Source organism: Octopus sinensis, linkage group LG20 (genome assembly GCF_006345805.1).
Source record: "Octopus sinensis linkage group LG20, ASM634580v1, whole genome shotgun sequence".
Lineage (NCBI taxonomy): Eukaryota > Metazoa > Mollusca > Cephalopoda > Octopoda > Octopodidae > Octopus > Octopus sinensis.
In genome coordinates this window covers 27,088,630-27,109,165 of record NC_043016.1, presented here as the reverse complement: position 1 = coordinate 27,109,165, position 20,536 = coordinate 27,088,630, and the positions used below count along the sequence as shown (strand labels likewise).

Sequence of the window (20,536 nt, the reverse complement as noted above, 5' to 3'; positions counted from 1 at the left end):
AAAGTTGATGGCCAATTCTCAAGTTTTAATATAAAAAGCACCTTGGAATTTAATCTAGAACAGATTCCATTGAAATTATGGAGACCAACACATCTTTCAAATTACAATGACATTATTCTAACTAAAATGTCATGGTGAAACAACTTATGTAAGCTATATAGGATTCTCAGCAAATTAAACAACTAATCTAGTTTTCTATTTCATGTTAACAGTTCTTCATATCAAATTTATCACTGTTTTACAGCTATATTCTTGCATGCTTTCACCACATAGGTTTTAGGTTCAGTGCCAGTGTGGCAGCTTGGACAAGTTTCTTCTACTTTAGTCATGGGCTGACCAAAAACCTTGTGAGTACATTTACTAGACAAAAACTGAAAGAAAACCGTGTGTGTATGTGTGTGTGCGTGCGTGCACACGCATGTGTGAGATCATGCATCTGTATATAATGTGTGGGTTGGGGGGAGGGGGCCTTAATGTCTCCTTGTTTTGACATTGTATGATAGTTGTAAACAACCATCACACTTATGCAAATGGTGTTGTTTGTTTCAAACCTTCCAAGTAAACATGTCCAGTTGTGAAGAAAGGAAACAGGCGAGTGTTGGTGACAGGAAGGGCATCCAGCCATAGAAAACCTGCCTCAACAGACTGTCGAGCCCATACAAGCTTGGAAAGGTTAAAATATATTTTAGGTTTTAAACTAATAAATAGTCTTTTTTATTTAATTTAAGAAATTTTAATTAACACCAAAAGTTTTCAATATTTTTTTTCTTTCATAATTATTCAGAGTTGAAGTTCATTTATTTTTTTCTTAAATCAGTAAATGGCTATGAAAATTAATAGTTTACAGTTAATTTACTATATATGTGCATGCATTGATGGATGGATGGATGGATGGACAGAGAGATAGAGATAGAAAGATAGATAGATAGATAGAGATAGAAAGATAGATAGATAGAGATAGAAAGATAGAGATAGATAGAGATAGAAAGATAGAGATAGATAGAGATAGAAAGATAGATAGATAGATAGATAGATAGATAGATAGAGATAGAGATAGAGATAGATAGATAGATAGATAGATAGAGATAGATAGAGATAGATAGATAGATAGAGATATATAGATAGAGATAGATAGATAGAGACAGACAGACAGACAGACAGACAGACAGAGAGATAGACAGATAGATAGATAGATAAATAGATAGATAGAGATAAAGATAGAGAGATAGATAAAGATAGAGAGATAGATAAAGATAGAGAGATAGAGAGATAGACAGATATAGAAAGACAGACAGAGATAGACAGACAGAGATAGACAGACAGAGATAGACAGACAGAGATAGACAGACAGAGATAGACAGACAGAGATAGACAGACAGAGATAGACAGACAGAGATAGACAGACAGAGATAGACAGACAGAGATAGACAGACAGAGATAGACAGACAGAGATAGACAGAAAGAGATAGACAGAAAGAGATAGACATACAGACAGAGACATACAGACAGAGACATACAGACAGAGACATACAGACAGAGACATGCAGACAGAGACATGCAGACAGAGACATGCAGACAGAGACATACAGACAGAGACATACAGACAGAGACATACAGACAGAGACATGCAGACAGAGACATGCAGACAGAGACATGCAGACAGAGACATACAGACAGAGACATACAGACAGAGACATACAGACAGAGACATACAGACAGAGACATGCAGACAGAGACATACAGACAGAGACATACAGACAGAGACATACACACAGAGACATGCAGACAGAGACATACAGAGACATACAGACAGAGACATACAGACAGAGACATACAGACAGAGACATGCAGACAGAGACATGCAGACAGAGACATACAGACAGAGACATACAGACAGAGACATACAGACAGAGAAATACAGACAGAGACATACAGACAGAGACATGCAGACAGAGACATACAGAGACATACAGACAGAGACATACAGACACAGACATATGCAGACAGAGACATGCAGACAGAGACATGCAGACAGAGACATACAGACAGAGACATGCAGACAGAGACATGCAGACAGAGACATGCAGACAGAGACATACAGACAGAGACATACAGACAGAGACATGCAGACAGAGACATACAGACAGAGACATACAGACAGAGACATACAGACAGAGACATAGAGAAAGAGACATGCAGAAAGAGACATGCAGAAAGAGACATGCAGACAGAGACATACAGAAAGAGACATACAGAAAGAGACATACAGACAGACAGAGACATACAGAAAGAGACATACAGAAAGAGACATACAGACAGAGACATACAGACTGAAACATACAGACAGAGACATACAGACAGAGACATACTGACAGAGACATACTGACAGAGACATACAGAAAGAGACATACAGAAAGAGACATACAGACAGAGACATACAGACAGAGACATACTGACAGAGACATACTGACAGAGACATACAGAAAGAGACATACTGACAGAGACATACAGACAGAGACATACAGAAAGAGACATACAGAAAGAGACATACAGACAGAGACATACAGACAGAGACATACAGACAGAGACATACAGAAAGAGACATACAGACAGAGACATACAGAAAGAGACATACAGAAAGAGACATACAGACAGAGACATACAGACAGAGACATACAGAGACATACAGACAGAGACATACAGACAGAGACATACTGACAGAGACATACTGACAGAGACATACAGACAGAGACATACAGACAGAGACATACAGAAAGAGACATACAGAAAGAGACATACAGACAGAGACATACAGACAGAGACATACAGACAGAGACATACAGACAGAGACATACAGACAGAGACATACAGACAGAGACATACAGAAAGAGACATACAGAAAGAGACATACAGACAGAGACATACAGACAGAGACATACAGACAGAGACATACAGACAGACATACAGACAGAGACATACAGACAGAGACATACAGACAAAGACATACAGAGACATACAGACAGAGACATACAGACAGAGACATACTGACAGAGACATACAGAAAGAGACATACAGACAGAGACATACAGACTGAGACATACAGACAGAGACATACAGAAAGAGACATACTGACAGAGACATACAGAAAGAGACATACAGAAAGAGACATACAGAAAGAGACATACTGACAGAGACATACAGACAGAGACAGACAGACAGAGACATACAGACAGAGACATACAGACAGAGACATACAGACAGAGACATACAGACAGAGACATACAGACAGACATACAGAGAGACATACAGACAGAGACATACAGACAGAGACATACAGAAAGAGACATACAGAAAGAGTCATACAGACAGAGACATACAGACAGAGACATACAGACTGAGACATTCAGACAGAGACATACAGACAGAGACATACTGATAGAGACATACAGAAAGAGACATACAGACAGAGACATACAGACAGAGACATACAGAGACATACAGACAGAGACATACTGACAGAGACATACTGACAGAGACATACAGAAAGAGACATACAGACAGAGACATACAGACTGAGACATACAGACAGAGACATACAGAAAGAGACATACTGACAGAGACATACAGAAAAGACATACAAAGAGACATACAGAAAGAGACATACTGACAGAGACATACAGACAGAGACAGACAGACAGAGACATACAGACAGAGACATACAGACAGAGACATACAGACAGAGACATACAGACAGAGACATACAGACAGACATACAGACAGAGACATACAGACAGAGACATACAGACAGAGACATACAGACAGAGACATACAGACAGAGACATACAGACAGAGACATACAGAAAGAGACATACAGATAGAGACATACAGATAGAGACATACAGAAAGAGTCATACAGACAGGGACATACAGACAGAGACATACAGACAGAGACATACAGAAAGAGACATACAGAAAGAGTCATACAGACAGAGACATACAGACAGAGACATACAGAGACATACAGACAGAGACATACAGACAGAGACATACAGACAGAGACATACAGACAGACATACAGACAGAGACATACAGACAGAGACATGCAGACAGAGACATACAGAGACATACAGACAGAGACATACAGACAGAGACATGCAGACAGAGACATGCAGACAGAGACATACAGACAGAGACATGCAGACAGAGACATACAGACAGAGACATACAGACAGAGACATACAGACAGAGACATGCAGACAGAGACATACAGACAGAGACATACAGACAGAGACATAGAGAAAGAGACATGCAGACAGAGACATGCAGACAGAGACATACAGAAAGAGACATACAGACAGACAGAGACATACAGAAAGAGACATACAGAAAGAGACATACAGACAGAGACATACAGACTGAAACATACAGACAGAGACATACAGACAGAGACATACAGACAGAGACATACTGACAGAGACATACAGAAGAGACATACAGAAAGAGACATACAGACAGAGACATACAGACAGAGAGACATACTGACAGAGACATACTGACAGAGACATACAGAAAGAGACATACAGACAGAGACATACAGAAAGAGACATACAGAAAGAGACATACAGAGACATACAGACACAGAGACATACGACAGAGACATACAGACAGAGACATACAGACATATACAGACAGAGACATACAGACAGAGACATAACGGACAGAGACATACAGAAAGAGACATACAGAGAGACATACAGAAAGAGACATACAGACAGAGACATACAGACAGAGACATACAGAGACATACAGACAGAGACATACAGAAAGAGACATACAGACAGAGACATACAGACAGAGACATACAGAAATACATCAGAAAGAGCATACAGAAAGAGACATACAGAAAGAGACATACTGACAGAGACATACAGACAGAGACATACAGACAGAGACATACAGACAGAGACATACAGACAAGACATACAGAAAGAGACATACAGAAGAGTCATACAGACAGAGATACAGAGACATACACAGACAGAGACATACAGACAGAGACATACAGACAGAGACATGCAGACAGAGACATGCAGACAGAGACATGCAGACAGAGACATACAGACAGAGACATACAGACAGAGACATACAGACAGAGACATACAGACAGAGACTACAGACAGAGACATACAGATAGAGACATACAGAAAGAGACATACAGAAAGAGACATACAGACAGAGACATACAGACAGAGACATACAGACAGAGACAGACAGAGACATAAGAAGAACATACAGATAGGACATACAGATAGAGACATACAGATAGAGACATACAGAAAGAGTCATACACAGGGACAACATACAGGGACATACAGACAGAGACATACAGACAGAGACATACAGACAGAGACATGCAGACAGAGACATACAGACAGAGACATACAGACAGAGACATACAGACAGAGACATACAGACAGAGACATACAGATAGAGACATACAAAGAAGAGACATACAGAAAGAGACATACAGACAGAGACATACAGACAGAGACATACAGACAGAGACATACATACAGAACATACACATAAGAGAAAGTATAGCATAGAGACATACAGATAGAGACATACAGAAAGAGTCATACAGACAGGACATACAGACAGGGACAATACAGACAGAGACATACAGACAGAGACATACAGACAGAGACATACAGAGACATACAGACAGAGACATACAGACAGAGACATACAGACAGAGACATACAGATAGAGACATACAGAAAGAGTCATACAGACAGGGACATACAGACAGGGACATACAGACAGAGACATACAGACAGAGACATACAGACAGAGACATGCAGACAGAGACATACAGACAGAGACATACAGACAGAGACATACAGACAGAGACATACAGACAGAGACATACAGATAGAGACATACAGAAAGAGACATACAGAAAGAGACATACAGACAGAGACATACAGACAGAGACATACAGACAGAGACATACAGACAGAGACATACAGAAAGAGACATACAGATAGAGACATACAGATAGAGACATACAGAAAGAGTCATACAGACAGGGACATACAGACAGGGACATACAGACAGAGACATACAGACAGAGACATACAGACAGAGACATACAGAGACATACAGACAGAGACATACAGACAGAGACATACAGACAGAGACATACAGATAGAGACATACAGAAAGAGACATACAGAAAGAGACATACAGACAGAGACATACAGGCAGAGACATACAGACAGAGACATACAGACAGAGACATACAGACAGAGACATACAGACAGAGACATACAGACAGAGACATACAGACAGAGACATACTGACAGAGACATACTGACAGAGACATACAGAAAGAGACATACAGAAAGAGACATACAGACAGAGACATACAGACAGAGACATACAGACAGAGACATACAGAGACATACAGACAGAGACATACAGACAGAGACATACTGACAGAGACATACAGAAAGAGACATACAGACAGAGACATACAGACAGAGACATACAGACAGAGACATACAGACAGAGACATACAGACAGAGACATACAGACAGAGACATACAGACAGAGACATACTGACAGAGACATACTGACAGAGACATACAGAAAGAGACATACAGAAAGAGACATACAGAAAGAGACATACTGACAGAGACATACAGACAGAGACAGACAGACAGAGACATACAGACAGAGACATACAGACAGAGACATACAGACAGACATACAGACAGAGACATACAGACAGAGACATACAGACAGAGACATACAGAGACATACAGACAGAGACATACAGACAGAGACATACTGACAGAGACATACAGAAAGAGACATACAGACAGAGACATACAGACAGAGACATACAGAAAGAGTCATACAGAAAGAGTCATACAGAAAGAGACATACAGACAGAGACATACAGACTGAGACATACAGACAGAGACATACAGAAAGAGACATACTGACAGAGACATACAGAAAGAGACATACAGAAAGAGACATACAGAAAGAGACATACTGACAGAGACATACAGACAGAGACAGACAGACAGAGACATACAGACAGAGACATACAGACAGAGACATACAGACAGAGACATACAGACAGAGACATACAGACAGACATACAGACAGAGACATACAGACAGAGACATACAGAAAGAGACATACAGAAAGAGTCATACAGACAGAGACATACAGACAGAGACATACAGACTGAGACATTCAGACAGAGACATACAGACAGAGACATACTGATAGAGACATACAGAAAGAGACATACAGACAGAGACAGACAGACAGAGACATACAGACAGAGACATACAGACAGAGACATACAGACAGAGACATACAGACAGAGACATACAGATAGAGACATACAGATAGAGATAGATATAGAGATAGATAGAAATAGATAGAGATAAGATAGAGATAGACAGACAGATATAGATAGATAGAGATAGACAGATATAAATAGATAGAGGTATACAGATATAGATAGATAGAGATAGACAGAGATAGATAGATAGATAGAGATAGACAGAGATAGATAGATAGATACATACATAGATATAGATAGATAGACAGAGATAGATAGACATAGACAGACAGACAGATTTCTTTTCTAAGCCACGTAGGACCAAACAAAGAGGGGACAATACCTTGTAGAATTTTTCTTTTCAAAATCAATCAATGAGGATCAAAAACATTTTGGGATGTACACAAAGAAATAACAAGGTAACATTTTAACAACAGACATTCCCAAACGAGGGAGAAAATAGAACACTGACTAGGGTTATCCACGGAAAGAAAATCCTACGCAAAACAACCACAGTAACCTTGGAAAAAACCATGAGAGCAAGCACCCTTTCTCATTTTGTTTTATAAGTTCATGCTCAAAGTGGGTCCGTCATTTATGCATACCATCTTTGCTACATTCATCCACCTTTTATTAAACTTTTCATTAGACAAAACTTCCCTCTCTACTCACATTCCTTTTCAAGTAATACTTGAAAAAGTTGATGAGAGGTTGGCCAGAGAGGAAAGGTTTTGTCTCTAAGCCTTTCAAACGAGTCCACCATACACATTCTGCATCTCGGTTCGGTGTTTCATGAACCATGCCTGTAGACCTTATCTCGAGAATGAGCAATGCTCCCCAACAGCACTGCCAGGCCAGGGATCTCTGAAAATTGTCCATAGGTCCTGGCCCAAAAGACTTCCTGAAGAGGTGAGTCAGGTATTCCCTGTTGACGCCCAGAGTCTCCCCAAGAACATCGTCATACCTCCACTAATCCTCTATAGAACGCCTACGTGGGATTGAAATCACACAAGTTTGAACCCGGATGACAGAGCTGCTCAAGAGTGGTGCCATTCGCTCAACCTCAGTCTCTGCTTGATCCATAATTGCAGTTTGGTCAATGAGACGAGCTGTGGAAACATGCACCTCACAAACAGTGACCACACCTGATCACCGTCGTCTATGAAAGACTGGAGATGTCGCAGTCTCAGCACAGACACACACACACACACACAATGTCTTGAAGCAAAAGCTCAAAACAGGTTATATAATTTCTACTGCAATGATGATTCACTCCACTGTAATGGAATGAATCAGCTGGGGTGGAGAGGAGGCACCTGTGAACAGACACACACACACAAATAAATTAGCCAATGTTATATAAATAGACTTATGCAACATACCTCACTTGTTCTGAAGATGACACGGAACTGAAACTGACCGTAATCAGCTTTACCATTATTATTTTCGCGACCATCAGTTTTTTCTCTTTTAATACTGATAGCAGTGGGTCCAAGATTTTCATCAATACCAAAATAATTTTGATGATCTGAATACACAAAAAATAAAAAGATGTGAATAAAAGCATTTAAAAAGTTGAGAGAGAGAGAGAGAGAGGCAAAACAAGTTAACATGTACATAGCAAAATAAAATGTATTATACAAAACTAACAAAAACACCTACCCTCTGGGAAATTTTATGTTAAAAATGTCATGTTTGCTTTTAGAAAAGTGATGCACATTATATATATATACATATATATTCACCTGTATATGCAATGAATTAACTTACTTTTGAAAGTCATTTCATCATATTCAACATTCATCTCATATTTCCTGAAATGTTCCCCAAAATTTTATTTCTTCACAAATATTTTTATAATAATGTATATTATTTTTCAAAAATGATAAATGTAGTTCCATTTTTTGAAACACGCTAAATAGCGCATTTTGCTTTTTAAAGTAGAATCTCCTTGTGGACACAAATGTCAGTAAACATACTGTTTCCATTTCTCTCAGCAAATATTTTTATATTAGCCTTCTTTTGAACCTTAAAATAATGCAACATAGAGCTGACTGTATGAGAACTGTGTAGGCTTTCGTTTAGTCAAAGTTACATAATTCCAATTAATTGATAAACAATTTTCTTTATTATAGCATACAGTATCTCTAAGCAAAATGTTGTAATTACTTACATATATATATATATATATAATATATATATATATATATATTTGCTATATAGTGATACTAATAACCTGGTGTTAGTACTCTATATGGATATGCTTCAGAATAAAGTATTAGTTGGCTACAAAGTGTAATATGACATTAAATGAATGACAAAGGAATGTGAGATTTATGCAAACACTTCATTATCTTACAGCTGTTCCTGCCGTAAGATGCAGTACAGTCTGATTTGCACACACTGCATCTCGAAGCAGAAACAGCTGTGAGCTAATGAAGTGCACTGAATAATCTCCTCTTCCTTTGTCATCTATCTAATGTCATATTATGGTCTGTACTCAAAATGTGTGTGTGTGATGCAGGTGTATGTACATTTATGTTAGGGTATTTACGTACAAGTTTACAAGTATATGTTACTTAAATGTTTTGTAAATATATCACCAACAGACTGCTTACATTTATGTATTTTTCTAATTATTATCAATTTAATTAGTTATCTATATTCTGCATTATTTATTTATTTTGTTACATATTTATTTACTTATACTGCAAAGTGTGTTTGTATAAATTCTAGGTATCAGGTTGCTCGCTTAACATGAATTTGCATTATTTGATTATCATTTTTATTATATCCGCTATTATATCTAATTCTTTGATGTCATATATTGTACAGAAATTTAAATTGTGAATGAAATTCATTTCAAATATTTAAATCACAAAAATATTCTGAAATATTTTAACTGTTTACAGAATTAGCGAAAGCTGAATTTCTTTGCTAAAACATTAAATCTATAGGTACTGTTATGTGTCATAGGAATCGAAGCCAATTACCAGGTTCCACGATGTATATATGTGATCAAGACCACAACATTCAACCTGAGAGGGATGCCAATCTGTCACAAGGTTACTCATTTAAAGCCAAGCGGACTAAATCAATGTGAAATGAAATATTTTATTTAAGAACACAACACGCTACCCAATCTAAGAATTGAAACCATATTATGGTTAAGAATTGAACATTCACTATCAAATCAGCAAAATATGATTAATTCTTTCTATATTTATCAACTCAAATTGAGTCTCTCTTGATATTTAAACCAATAATTTATATAAATTATTACTATTTTTTATATATGTTCTCAGAAGCATTCACTTTAGAGAGAGAGAGAGAGAGAGAGAGAGAGAGAGTGTGTGTGTGTGTGTGTGTGTGTGTGTGTGTGTGTGTGTGTGTGTGTGTGTGTGTGTGTGTGCACGCGCGCACTTGTGTGGGAAAGTGTGTGATGTAAAAATCAAAAGAGACATTGAAATAGTAAATAGATTTTAACTTGTCTATGCAATGATTCCAATTTATGGACACACTAATTTTATCAATTTGAAATTTAAAAATGAAAAATCTCAAGAAATGAAATTGGTGTCGGGAAGAAAGAGGAACAAATTCTGTACCATTTTTGTATCAGAAATAAGAGTCAAGTACTTTAAGAATATTTTTTTGACTAAGATACAGAGATATTTAGCACAATTTTAAAACACCACCACCTTACTGTTTAGCATAGAAACACCAGTACGTTTTTGTCTCCCTAAAGTTAAAATAGGGACCACATGAACCAAAAATAAAGATTCTTTGTATTATGTACTTTGCTATCTCAATGTAGCAGCCAAAATCCCCCCCCCCCTTCCAACAAACTTCCTACTGTCTTTAACTCCTATTAAATGGTTGATCTGATTTATCTCTTCAAAAATACATATGTACACACACACACTTTTTCTTTTCAATTGGGATTCAGAAATTCTTTATTGGAACTTAACATAGTAGCTGCCTTATTCTTGAGGTATATGAAGACATAAAAGGCATTTTTAACTTTTAAAATCCTTCCTCTAAAAAAATAACCAAACAAAAAAGCAGGCTGTGAACCTTAAATCCTGTCATGTCCCCTATCTTTGTAACTACCAATGTTTTATACACCAACATTTACTTGTATGCCAAGAATTCTCAATCTTTTTCATTCCTTACTCTCTGTCAACATTTTGAAAGTAAATTTATCCCAAATACACTGTTTTTATACAGTTGTTTGTCTTCACACTTCTGCCAAAATAAAACAATCAGCCAAGTAGAAATTTAAAATAGTGTTTTTAAACATTGTTATTTTAAGTTCAAATAACAACAATTGCACATATGATAGCATATAATATTATTTCAGAAGAGCATGGTAGTTTGCTTAAAGAAGTAAAATAAATCATTTTTAATCTGTTCACTTCTGATGATGGGCCTTTGTGACTGAAATACATGAAGTTTACTTAACTTTCCCTTTTCACATTGTAAGAAGCTCTCCATCTTTGTTATTTTAACTAATGTTATTTCACATATTAACGAACTAATGGTGACTGGATACCAGGATGAAACACAGTCTTCTGAATCAGACAATTCCATTAACAACACAGTAATTAACAAGTTCTCAATAGACATCATTAAATCTAAATGAATAGAAAGAAAAAGAATAGAATTGTTTCACAAAATAACCCTACTTCCAATTCTTTTCTTCACAACATCAAATTTTTTAAAATTATAATCTTTATATATAAAAGTGAAGTTGTGTGTCTGTCTCCGACGATTTAGATTCCTAACTACTCCCACATTTTGCGGTGCAGTGTAACCAAAAGCGGGTATCTTATAGTCGTGATTCATATTGAGCCCTTCTGAGTATTAGCGCGCGTCTACGATGAGTCTACGATTTTAAAAAAAATTTACCATCATTTTTCCCCATTTTTAATGCATTTTTTTGCTATTATATAAGAGAAGTAACTCTCTAAAAATGTATTATTAAATCTCAGAACGTAAAAAGCTACAGTAACACCCCCCTTTGTGGTTAGCCATATTGAGATGGCTATTATACTTTACATCTCTAAAAATGCTTATATAGTTATTTCCCTTACAAACCCGAGCAACGCCGGGCGATACTTCTAGTTGTAGATAAACCAGAATTAATAAAAGTACCCACTGCATAGGTGAAAAATCATCCTGAGGAGGTAAATTTACCCCAGTTTGCAAACTCCTGTATACTAAACGTTGTAAAAATTAATATCTCCTTTAGTACAGAAGCAATAGCTTCATCTCTCTACAGAAATTGTGCTGAATTTCTTCCTTCTCATTACTTTCTGAGTTCAAATGCTGCCATGGTCAACTTTGCCTTTCACCCTTTTGGGATAATAAAATAAGTACAAGTCAAGTACTGGGGTTGATGTAATCGATGCACTAACTGCGTCCTTATATTTTCAAAGCAATATCTAATATCAATGGTTTCTGGATTATTTCCCTTCATCAGCACAAAATAATCGCTTGAATAGAGATGGTGACACTAGTTCGTGTTCGAAGTATATGCTGTTCAAAGTGACACACAGTCATTGACCTCATAAATAGAGAAATTATTAGTTCTAAATCTCTGAACAAGAAACATGCAACAACAGTATGATAGAGTAAAGCATATTTACCAAAGTAAAGTGGCAGTCCTGATTAGGACCAATGTTGCTGTTATTTAGCCCCAGGGAAATATTGTCTCCAGCTGGCTACTAAGAATTAGTGTCACCATCTCTAGCCAAGCAATTATTCTGTGCTGATGAAATGAAATAATCCAGATACCATTGGTACACAGATATTGCTTACAACTGAGTGGGGACACTATCTCCCTTGTTTGAAAATATAAGGATGCAGTTAGTGCATCAATGGCCAGCTGGAGACAATGTTTTCCTGGTGCTAAATAACAGCAACATTGGTCCTAGTCAGGACTGCCACTTTATGTTGGCAAATAAGCTTCACTCTATTGCACTGTTGCTGCAGGTTTCTCGTTCAGAGATTTAGAACTAATAATTTATATATATATAAATATATATATATATATATATATGGAGCACTCCGTCGGTTACGACGACAAGGGTCCCAGCTGATATGATCTCAATGGAACAGCCTGCTCATGAAATTAACGTGCAAGTGACTCAGCAATCCACAGACACGTGTACTCCTAATGTAGTTCTCAGGGAGACTCAGTGTGACAAGGCCAGCCCTTTGAAATACAGGTACAACTCATTTTTGTCAGCTGAGTGGACTGGAGCAATGTGAAATAAAGTGTCTTGCTCGAGGACACAATGTGTCACTGGAAATCGAACTCACAACCTTATGATCGTGAGCCGAATGCCCTAACCACTAAGCCACATGCTTATATATATATATATATACACACACACACACACACACAGAAACACATGTGATAGGCTTAGCACTGTTCTGTCTACAAATTCACTTTAATCCTTTAGCATTTAAACCAGCCATATCTGGCCAAAACATTCTACTTGCTTTAAGTTCAAACTGACTAGATCTGACATCTCACACCTGCCCTAGAATGTCGTTTTGAACATAAAGCAATCACATCACTGAAATCTCAAGGTTACAACATAATGCAGGATAAATTCAATACAATGTGAATAAATAAGCATTACATTTGACAGAGTGGATCCGAATGCAAAAGAGTTAAGAATGTTAATCCAGTACATCTTTTACTTTGTATCAATTTGTGGATTTATGTTTGCTCTTGAATTAAAATTCAAATATTCACTCACATGTTTACAAACCAACAAAGGAAACTAGATGGTGTTTGGTCCTTTGACCTACTCTAAAAATAGCAAGCAAATTTCTCAAATCACACTCTTACTATAACCCTTTTGTTTCCATATTTCTATTTAAATACCTGGCTTCATTTCAATTAATTTTGAAAACAATAAAGAATTTAGTAAAATAACTCATGAAGTTGGTGCTTGGAACATACATAAACATGAAATTTTCTTGAAAAGGTTTAATGGAGATCACTCTAAAACCTAAAACTTTTATGGTAGAACTAAGTATGGATTCAGGCAGGTTGGTATCAAAAGCATTCAGATTCCTGTCAAACATAATGCTTGTCTATTTGCACTGTTTTGAATTTATCACTACATCATCTCACAGCTTTGTGATTTCTATGATGTGATAGTTTATTTTTAGAAAGACATGGTAGGGTAGAAAGTCATGTAGACTACTTGGAATGGATATCATCAGTTTAAATGCTGAAGAATTAAAAAGGTAAAAAGTAATGTAGTTCATGATGAAAAATATACTTAAAATGGCAGGTTGTCATGGCTGAAATGTCTTGTTCTGCTGGACTAGGGGCTAAACAAGGATTAAACTAGTTTTTTATCATATTAAAAGGGTGTAAAAGTTTTTTGTTTTTTAAATATGCAAATGAGGTTTGCTTTGGGGTTGTTTTCTTTTGAAAAGTTTTTTTTTTTTTGCTTAATTTTTGTCCGGAGTCCTTTTTTGTATACCCAATGAATAAATAAATAAACTAGAAAATACAGATGTTCTTTCATTGACCAGTGAAATTCTTTGAACAGAAACTTTCTTTGTTTGCTATGAAATGACTGGAGAATAATTGTCTTATTACTTGCTATGGGAAGTCAAACATGAACCACACTGATTATTTGAACAGAAATATATATATATATATATATATATAAAGAAATACAAAGCAAAAAAAAAAAAAAAGATTCAGAAATGTTGTATCTCTCCATTCCTGACTACAACAACAACTAGAACCACTGGCAGCAGTTTCTTCAGTCTATCATTCCTCCACAGGAATTTTAAACCTGAACTAGAAACAAAAATTTCAAGACTTATCACGAAAATTTGAGAGAAAGGTGGAAGACAAGGAAGGGGAGAAGAACGAGGGATAACAGAGATGGCAGTATAGAAAGCAAGAGGAAAAGGAGCAGAATGAAAGTGAGTGATAGATAGATAGAGAAGTAGATAAAGGGAGGGAGAATAAGAGTAGATAAAGGGAGAGAAGCAAAAGGAGAGGTAGAGGAAGATAAAGAAGGAATTATAAGGTGGGAGTAAGTAGAATGAAAGAGAAAAGAGGTTAAATAGAATGAAAAGATAGAGTGATAGTATGTGTGGGACAACAGAGGGCTATATAGTATGACTGCGGGAGAGAGTAGAAAGAATGAAAGAGAGAGAGAGAGAGAGCATGAGAGAACAAAACAAGAAAGACTAGAAGAAATGAATACAACAAATTGAAAAAGAATAGTCAGAGAGACAGAGGATGACATTAAAAACAAAGCAGAAAAAGGAAAGAAAAACTAATAAAGAACACGGAGAGCAAAAACAAAATATATAAAATCCCTCAATGAATAAATCCTGGGATTAATCTACAATAATTCATGAGTTAAATAGTGAAGATAACAGAGATTATTGACCACATAACTTAAGTTTAGATCTTATCACAGCTGTTCCGGACAAGACATCTAACTCAACTTGTTCTAGTTTGCCTGACTGACAAATGAGCCAATGGTGAAGCATTTATAAGGTCAGCAACCTGCTAAAAATAACAGCTAAATCTCTCTCAAATCACACCTTATCTCTAAAGAAAACATTAAAAAAAACAGTTTGGGAGCCAATCAGTCACACACACACACACGTATTAATATCACGTTTAATATCTACTTTTCTATGATATACATTGGAGGGGGTACTTATTTCAAGAAGAATTTTTCATGGCCAGATACCCTACCTGTCACAAAATAAGGTTGGTTTTTGTTGTATTTAATTTCATAGGCTTTTAAAAGCTTACAACAACCAGTCCTAATGACAAGGAATCTAAACAACAAGTCACTATTTTGAAGACTGTGGAATAATAATTGGTAAACAGATGGGCCAATATCCAGTGAATATTGGTATGTGGGGCATCATTTTCCATTCAAACGCTCCAGCCTTTGGAATGTCATCCTTGCTGTATGTGGCTGAGTATTATCCTGATGGAAGAATACCTTTCATCTTGAAACCAAAGACGGTCATTTTTTCCTAGTGCTGACTTAAGCCACTCAAGCTGCTTGCAGTAGATTTCCTTTGTTATCATTTGGTTTGGGTATAAAAGTTCAAAGTGGACTAAACCTTTTGTATCCCATCAAACAGATAACAATACCTTACATGGGCAAAGACCTTCTTCAGCCTGGGGTGCTGGTGTTTCTCCTTTCCCTACTCACTGTCTTCAGTGCTTGACATTTTTATAGAGAACCCATTTCTTGTAACCAGTCACTATTTGGTCCCAAAAAAAGTTCATTTGTGAGATGTGACAGCAAAGAAGAGCACTCATTCACTCTCTATGCATGATTAGCTTTGGAAAGTTTGTGACGAACCTATTGACCCAATTTGCTGACTTTTCTGATGGCACACAGGTGTTGATAAACGATTGAATGACCAAATCCAAGCTTCTCTACTAGTTCCTCAGCAGTTACGATGGGATTTTGTTCCACCAGGGTTTGCAAGATGTCCTTGTCAAACTAGCTCTACAGATCTTCCAAGACGAGGCTTGTCTTCTTGACTATAGTTTTCAGCTTGGAATTTCTGGAACCACTGCTGATACTGGCATATGCTTATTGTCCAATCTTCATATATTGCATTAATATTGCTCACACATCCCATTGCATTGTTGCCTTTACTGAACTCATAAAGCAAAATATACCAAATATGCTCCTTTGTCACTTCCATAAGAATAAGACAAAGTAAAATTACTACCTGCTTTTATAGCAAGTTGATGCAGGTAGTTTAACCCATTCCCCTCTGACTTTTAGTTCATGCAATTGAAAAAAACTGCATTATTTATTGGATAATCCACTACACACACACACTTACATATATTATAAAGACAAGATAGTCACAGCTAGCTGGAAACATATTTGATCTTAGATCTTTCCACAGACTGGCAGACAGACTTGAGACTAAATGGCAACAATTAACAAAACAGCTCCACACATATTTGACAGTTAAACAATCTATGACAAGACAGACATCCATGTCATACAAAAATGATGCACATAGTAATGGTATGTACATCATAAAGATATGTATACACACTCACACACACAACAGTAGTAAACATTGCATAGACACTAGATACAGCTTATGTACATACATAATCTAATAGTTAATAGATATGTCACTCAATCAAAGAGAATCCTTGGAGCTCATTCAAACTTCCAATTTTATTGGTTTTTCTTCTTGTAAGCATAGAGTATCTGAAGTGTCAAGAATTATTAACAGCAATAAAACACAAAACTATCGCCATTAACAACAAAACACATCCCCAGAGAATTTTGAATTTATTTATTTACAAAGAGTGTTTCAGAGGAGACCTCAATTCCCATTGCAACATAACACATTTATTTTGTTTTAATGACTAGTTCGATTATTAACTAATTAGCTTAGCTTATGGGGTTGTGAATTGGCAGAGGGATCAAATTACTATAGCAATGGAATCCTAAGTTTAATCTCAACTAGTTTCAATTTAGTGTCTTGTCTCTTTGAATTCAATAAAATAAAAATGCCAGTGATCTTTTATTTTTAACTTTTATCTTTTACTTATTTCAACCATTGGACAGCAGCCATGTTAGGTCACTAAATTGAATGGCTTTAGTTGAACAAATCAACCCTTTTTTTAATCTTTTTGCTTTTTTTTTAAAGTCAGTACTTATTCTGTCTCTTTTACCAGGGCATTAAACTATGTGGACATAAGCAAACAAACACTGGTTGTTAAGTGAAGGGAGGAAGTGACAAATACGAAGACATATATACACATACATATACAACAGGCTTCTTTCAGTTTCCATCTACCAAATCCACTGACAGGGTTTTTGCTGCTTCCCAACCATTTGGTTTTGAGGTCAATCACACAGCATGGTTACCTTGGGCAAATCCTTGTGAGTGGTTTTTTTGTAGAAGAAAACTGAAAGCCTGTCATGTATCTGTGTGCGTGTGTGTGTGTGTGTGCATACGTGATGATTGTAAATGAGCTTCACCTCCACACAAGCAATGTTGTTCATTTTCAATCTTCCATGAGAAAATGTCTTGTCATGGAAAAATATTACTTTACTTGGCAACAGGTGAGGGTTGGTGATAATAAGGGCATCTAGTCATAAGAATCTTCCTCAATGAACTCTGCCCAACCCATGCAAGCATAGAAACGATGATAAATGATGCCCTTGAGTTTTTGCATTTTTATTGAATTGTTATTTCCTACACTGGTCAAAGCCATGAGTTTAAAAGGGAGAAGTATATAATCAACTGAAATAAATGTATCCCAATCTCCATCACATGACTGATAATTTTTTTTATTGTTTATTATCCTTTTCCATGTTAGCATGCATAGGTCAGTAGGGGACATATTTATGGCAGGATTTTCAGCCAGATGCTCGTCACAAACTTTTATCTGATTTTCAAATGAAAGATTTCTTATTCTATATGTTTTTTGAAATCACAAAATGACCAGTTATAATGTTAGTATAAAAAATGTAAACATTATCACCACTTCAGACAAGCAAACCCAAGGGATATCAAAATAAACACAGATCTATGCACACACCTGCACACATTACACTCATGACAGGGTTTCTGACAGTTTCCATTTAGAAGGCATATCTTTCCGTTTCGCGACCGTTGCCAGCACCGCCCCGTTTCGTGTCCGTTGCCAGCCTCGCCTGGCCCTCGTGCCGGTGGCACATAAAAAGCACCATCCGTTCGTGGCCGTTTGCCAGCTCTGTCTGGCACCAGTGCGGGTGGCACGTAAAAAGCACCCACTACACTCACGGAGTGGTTGGCGTTAGGAAGGGCATCCAGCCGTAGAAACACTGCCAGATTTGACTGGGCCTGATGAAGCCTTCTGGCTTCACAGACCCCAGTAGAACCGTCCAACCCATGCTAGCATGGAAAACGGACGCTAAATGATGATGATGATGATGATGATGATGAAGGCATTGATCAACCTGGAATCGTAGTACAAGACACTTGCCCAAAGTGCAACACGGTTGCACCTAAAACCATATGATTGCAAAGTGAGCTTGACAATATTGCTGTGACAGTGCCTTCATCATTTCATAATTTTCTTAATGTTCACTTTTCCAAGCTCAGAGGCCGGAATTTACAGAGCTGGATTTTTCTAGAGTCAGATGCTCTTTCTGTCACTAACCCTCATCTGTTTTAAAGTAAGGTGATAATCCTCCAGGATTAGACATGTTTTCATGAAAGATTGGAAATGAGGGACAATGCTTACATGATGATGACACACATTTACATATGATGTCAGAGCAAGAGACAGTAACATACAGATACATGTTTAAAGTGGGCTTCTTTCAACTTCCTCCAACCAAATCCACTTGTAGTGACGCCATCTTGGAAATCTCCAACACGTATGCGCAGGGTTGGAATCTTCCGGAAGTTCCCTCGTGTGCATGCGCAGAAAACTAGCAGCAGTGAAATTCTCTTGTATCGCTCTCTTGGACGCTAGCAGCTGAACAAGACAGACGTGTCTCCATCAGCTCTATCGAGTTTCTACCTCGTGGTGCATCTCTGCTATGCCTGAAAGGGCAGGATTAACTCACTCCTCTTGACTACTGCCGATAAGCTCCTAGGCTACCAATTCGCCCAGAGGAAGGAAATGTTATATTGAAAATCAAAGAAGAAATATTTATACTGTTTAAGTTAATTGAAAATATTGACTCTTTCTTCGATTAATATTTAATGTAAAGGATGCGAACTGCTCCCATCCAGTGCAGGAATCTCTCATCCTGTTACACACTCACAACTGCCCGAGATGCTATACAGTGGGATCAAACCTAGGACAATGCAGTTGGGAAACAAACTCCTTACCATACATGCCTTATATTATCAATAAACATTAAGGACATTAAATTGCATCTGGTAGTGAGGCTCACCTTCAGAAGTTTGGAGGAGTATAAAGTTACTCCTCGGTCACTGCTACTCCAAGGTCTGACGTTGTAGTCCTACCCACTCCTTGTGAATGGCTCAAGTTAGGGGTCAAATATCAGAAGACGGTTCTCTGGCAACAACATACAACACTTGGAAGGTTGATCCTTAGAAATGTATCATGGATATTGCCTGATGTCATATTAACCATTTACATAGTACCTGTACTCC

General features: G+C 37.1%; 1 protein-coding gene across 3 annotated transcripts in view; it reads right to left on the bottom strand.

Annotated features, from left to right (window-relative positions):
- Nucleotides 1-20,536, bottom strand: part of LOC115222550 (signal-induced proliferation-associated 1-like protein 2) — a 174,831-nt gene that overhangs the window by 57,007 nt on the left and 97,288 nt on the right. For all 3 annotated transcript variants that reach the window (XM_029792812.2, XM_029792814.2, XM_029792813.2), the window contains exon 3: nt 8,749-8,894. In XM_029792812.2, coding sequence (XP_029648672.1) covers nt 8,749-8,894 — 146 coding nt within the window. The remainder of the gene's footprint in view (nt 1-8,748; nt 8,895-20,536) is intronic.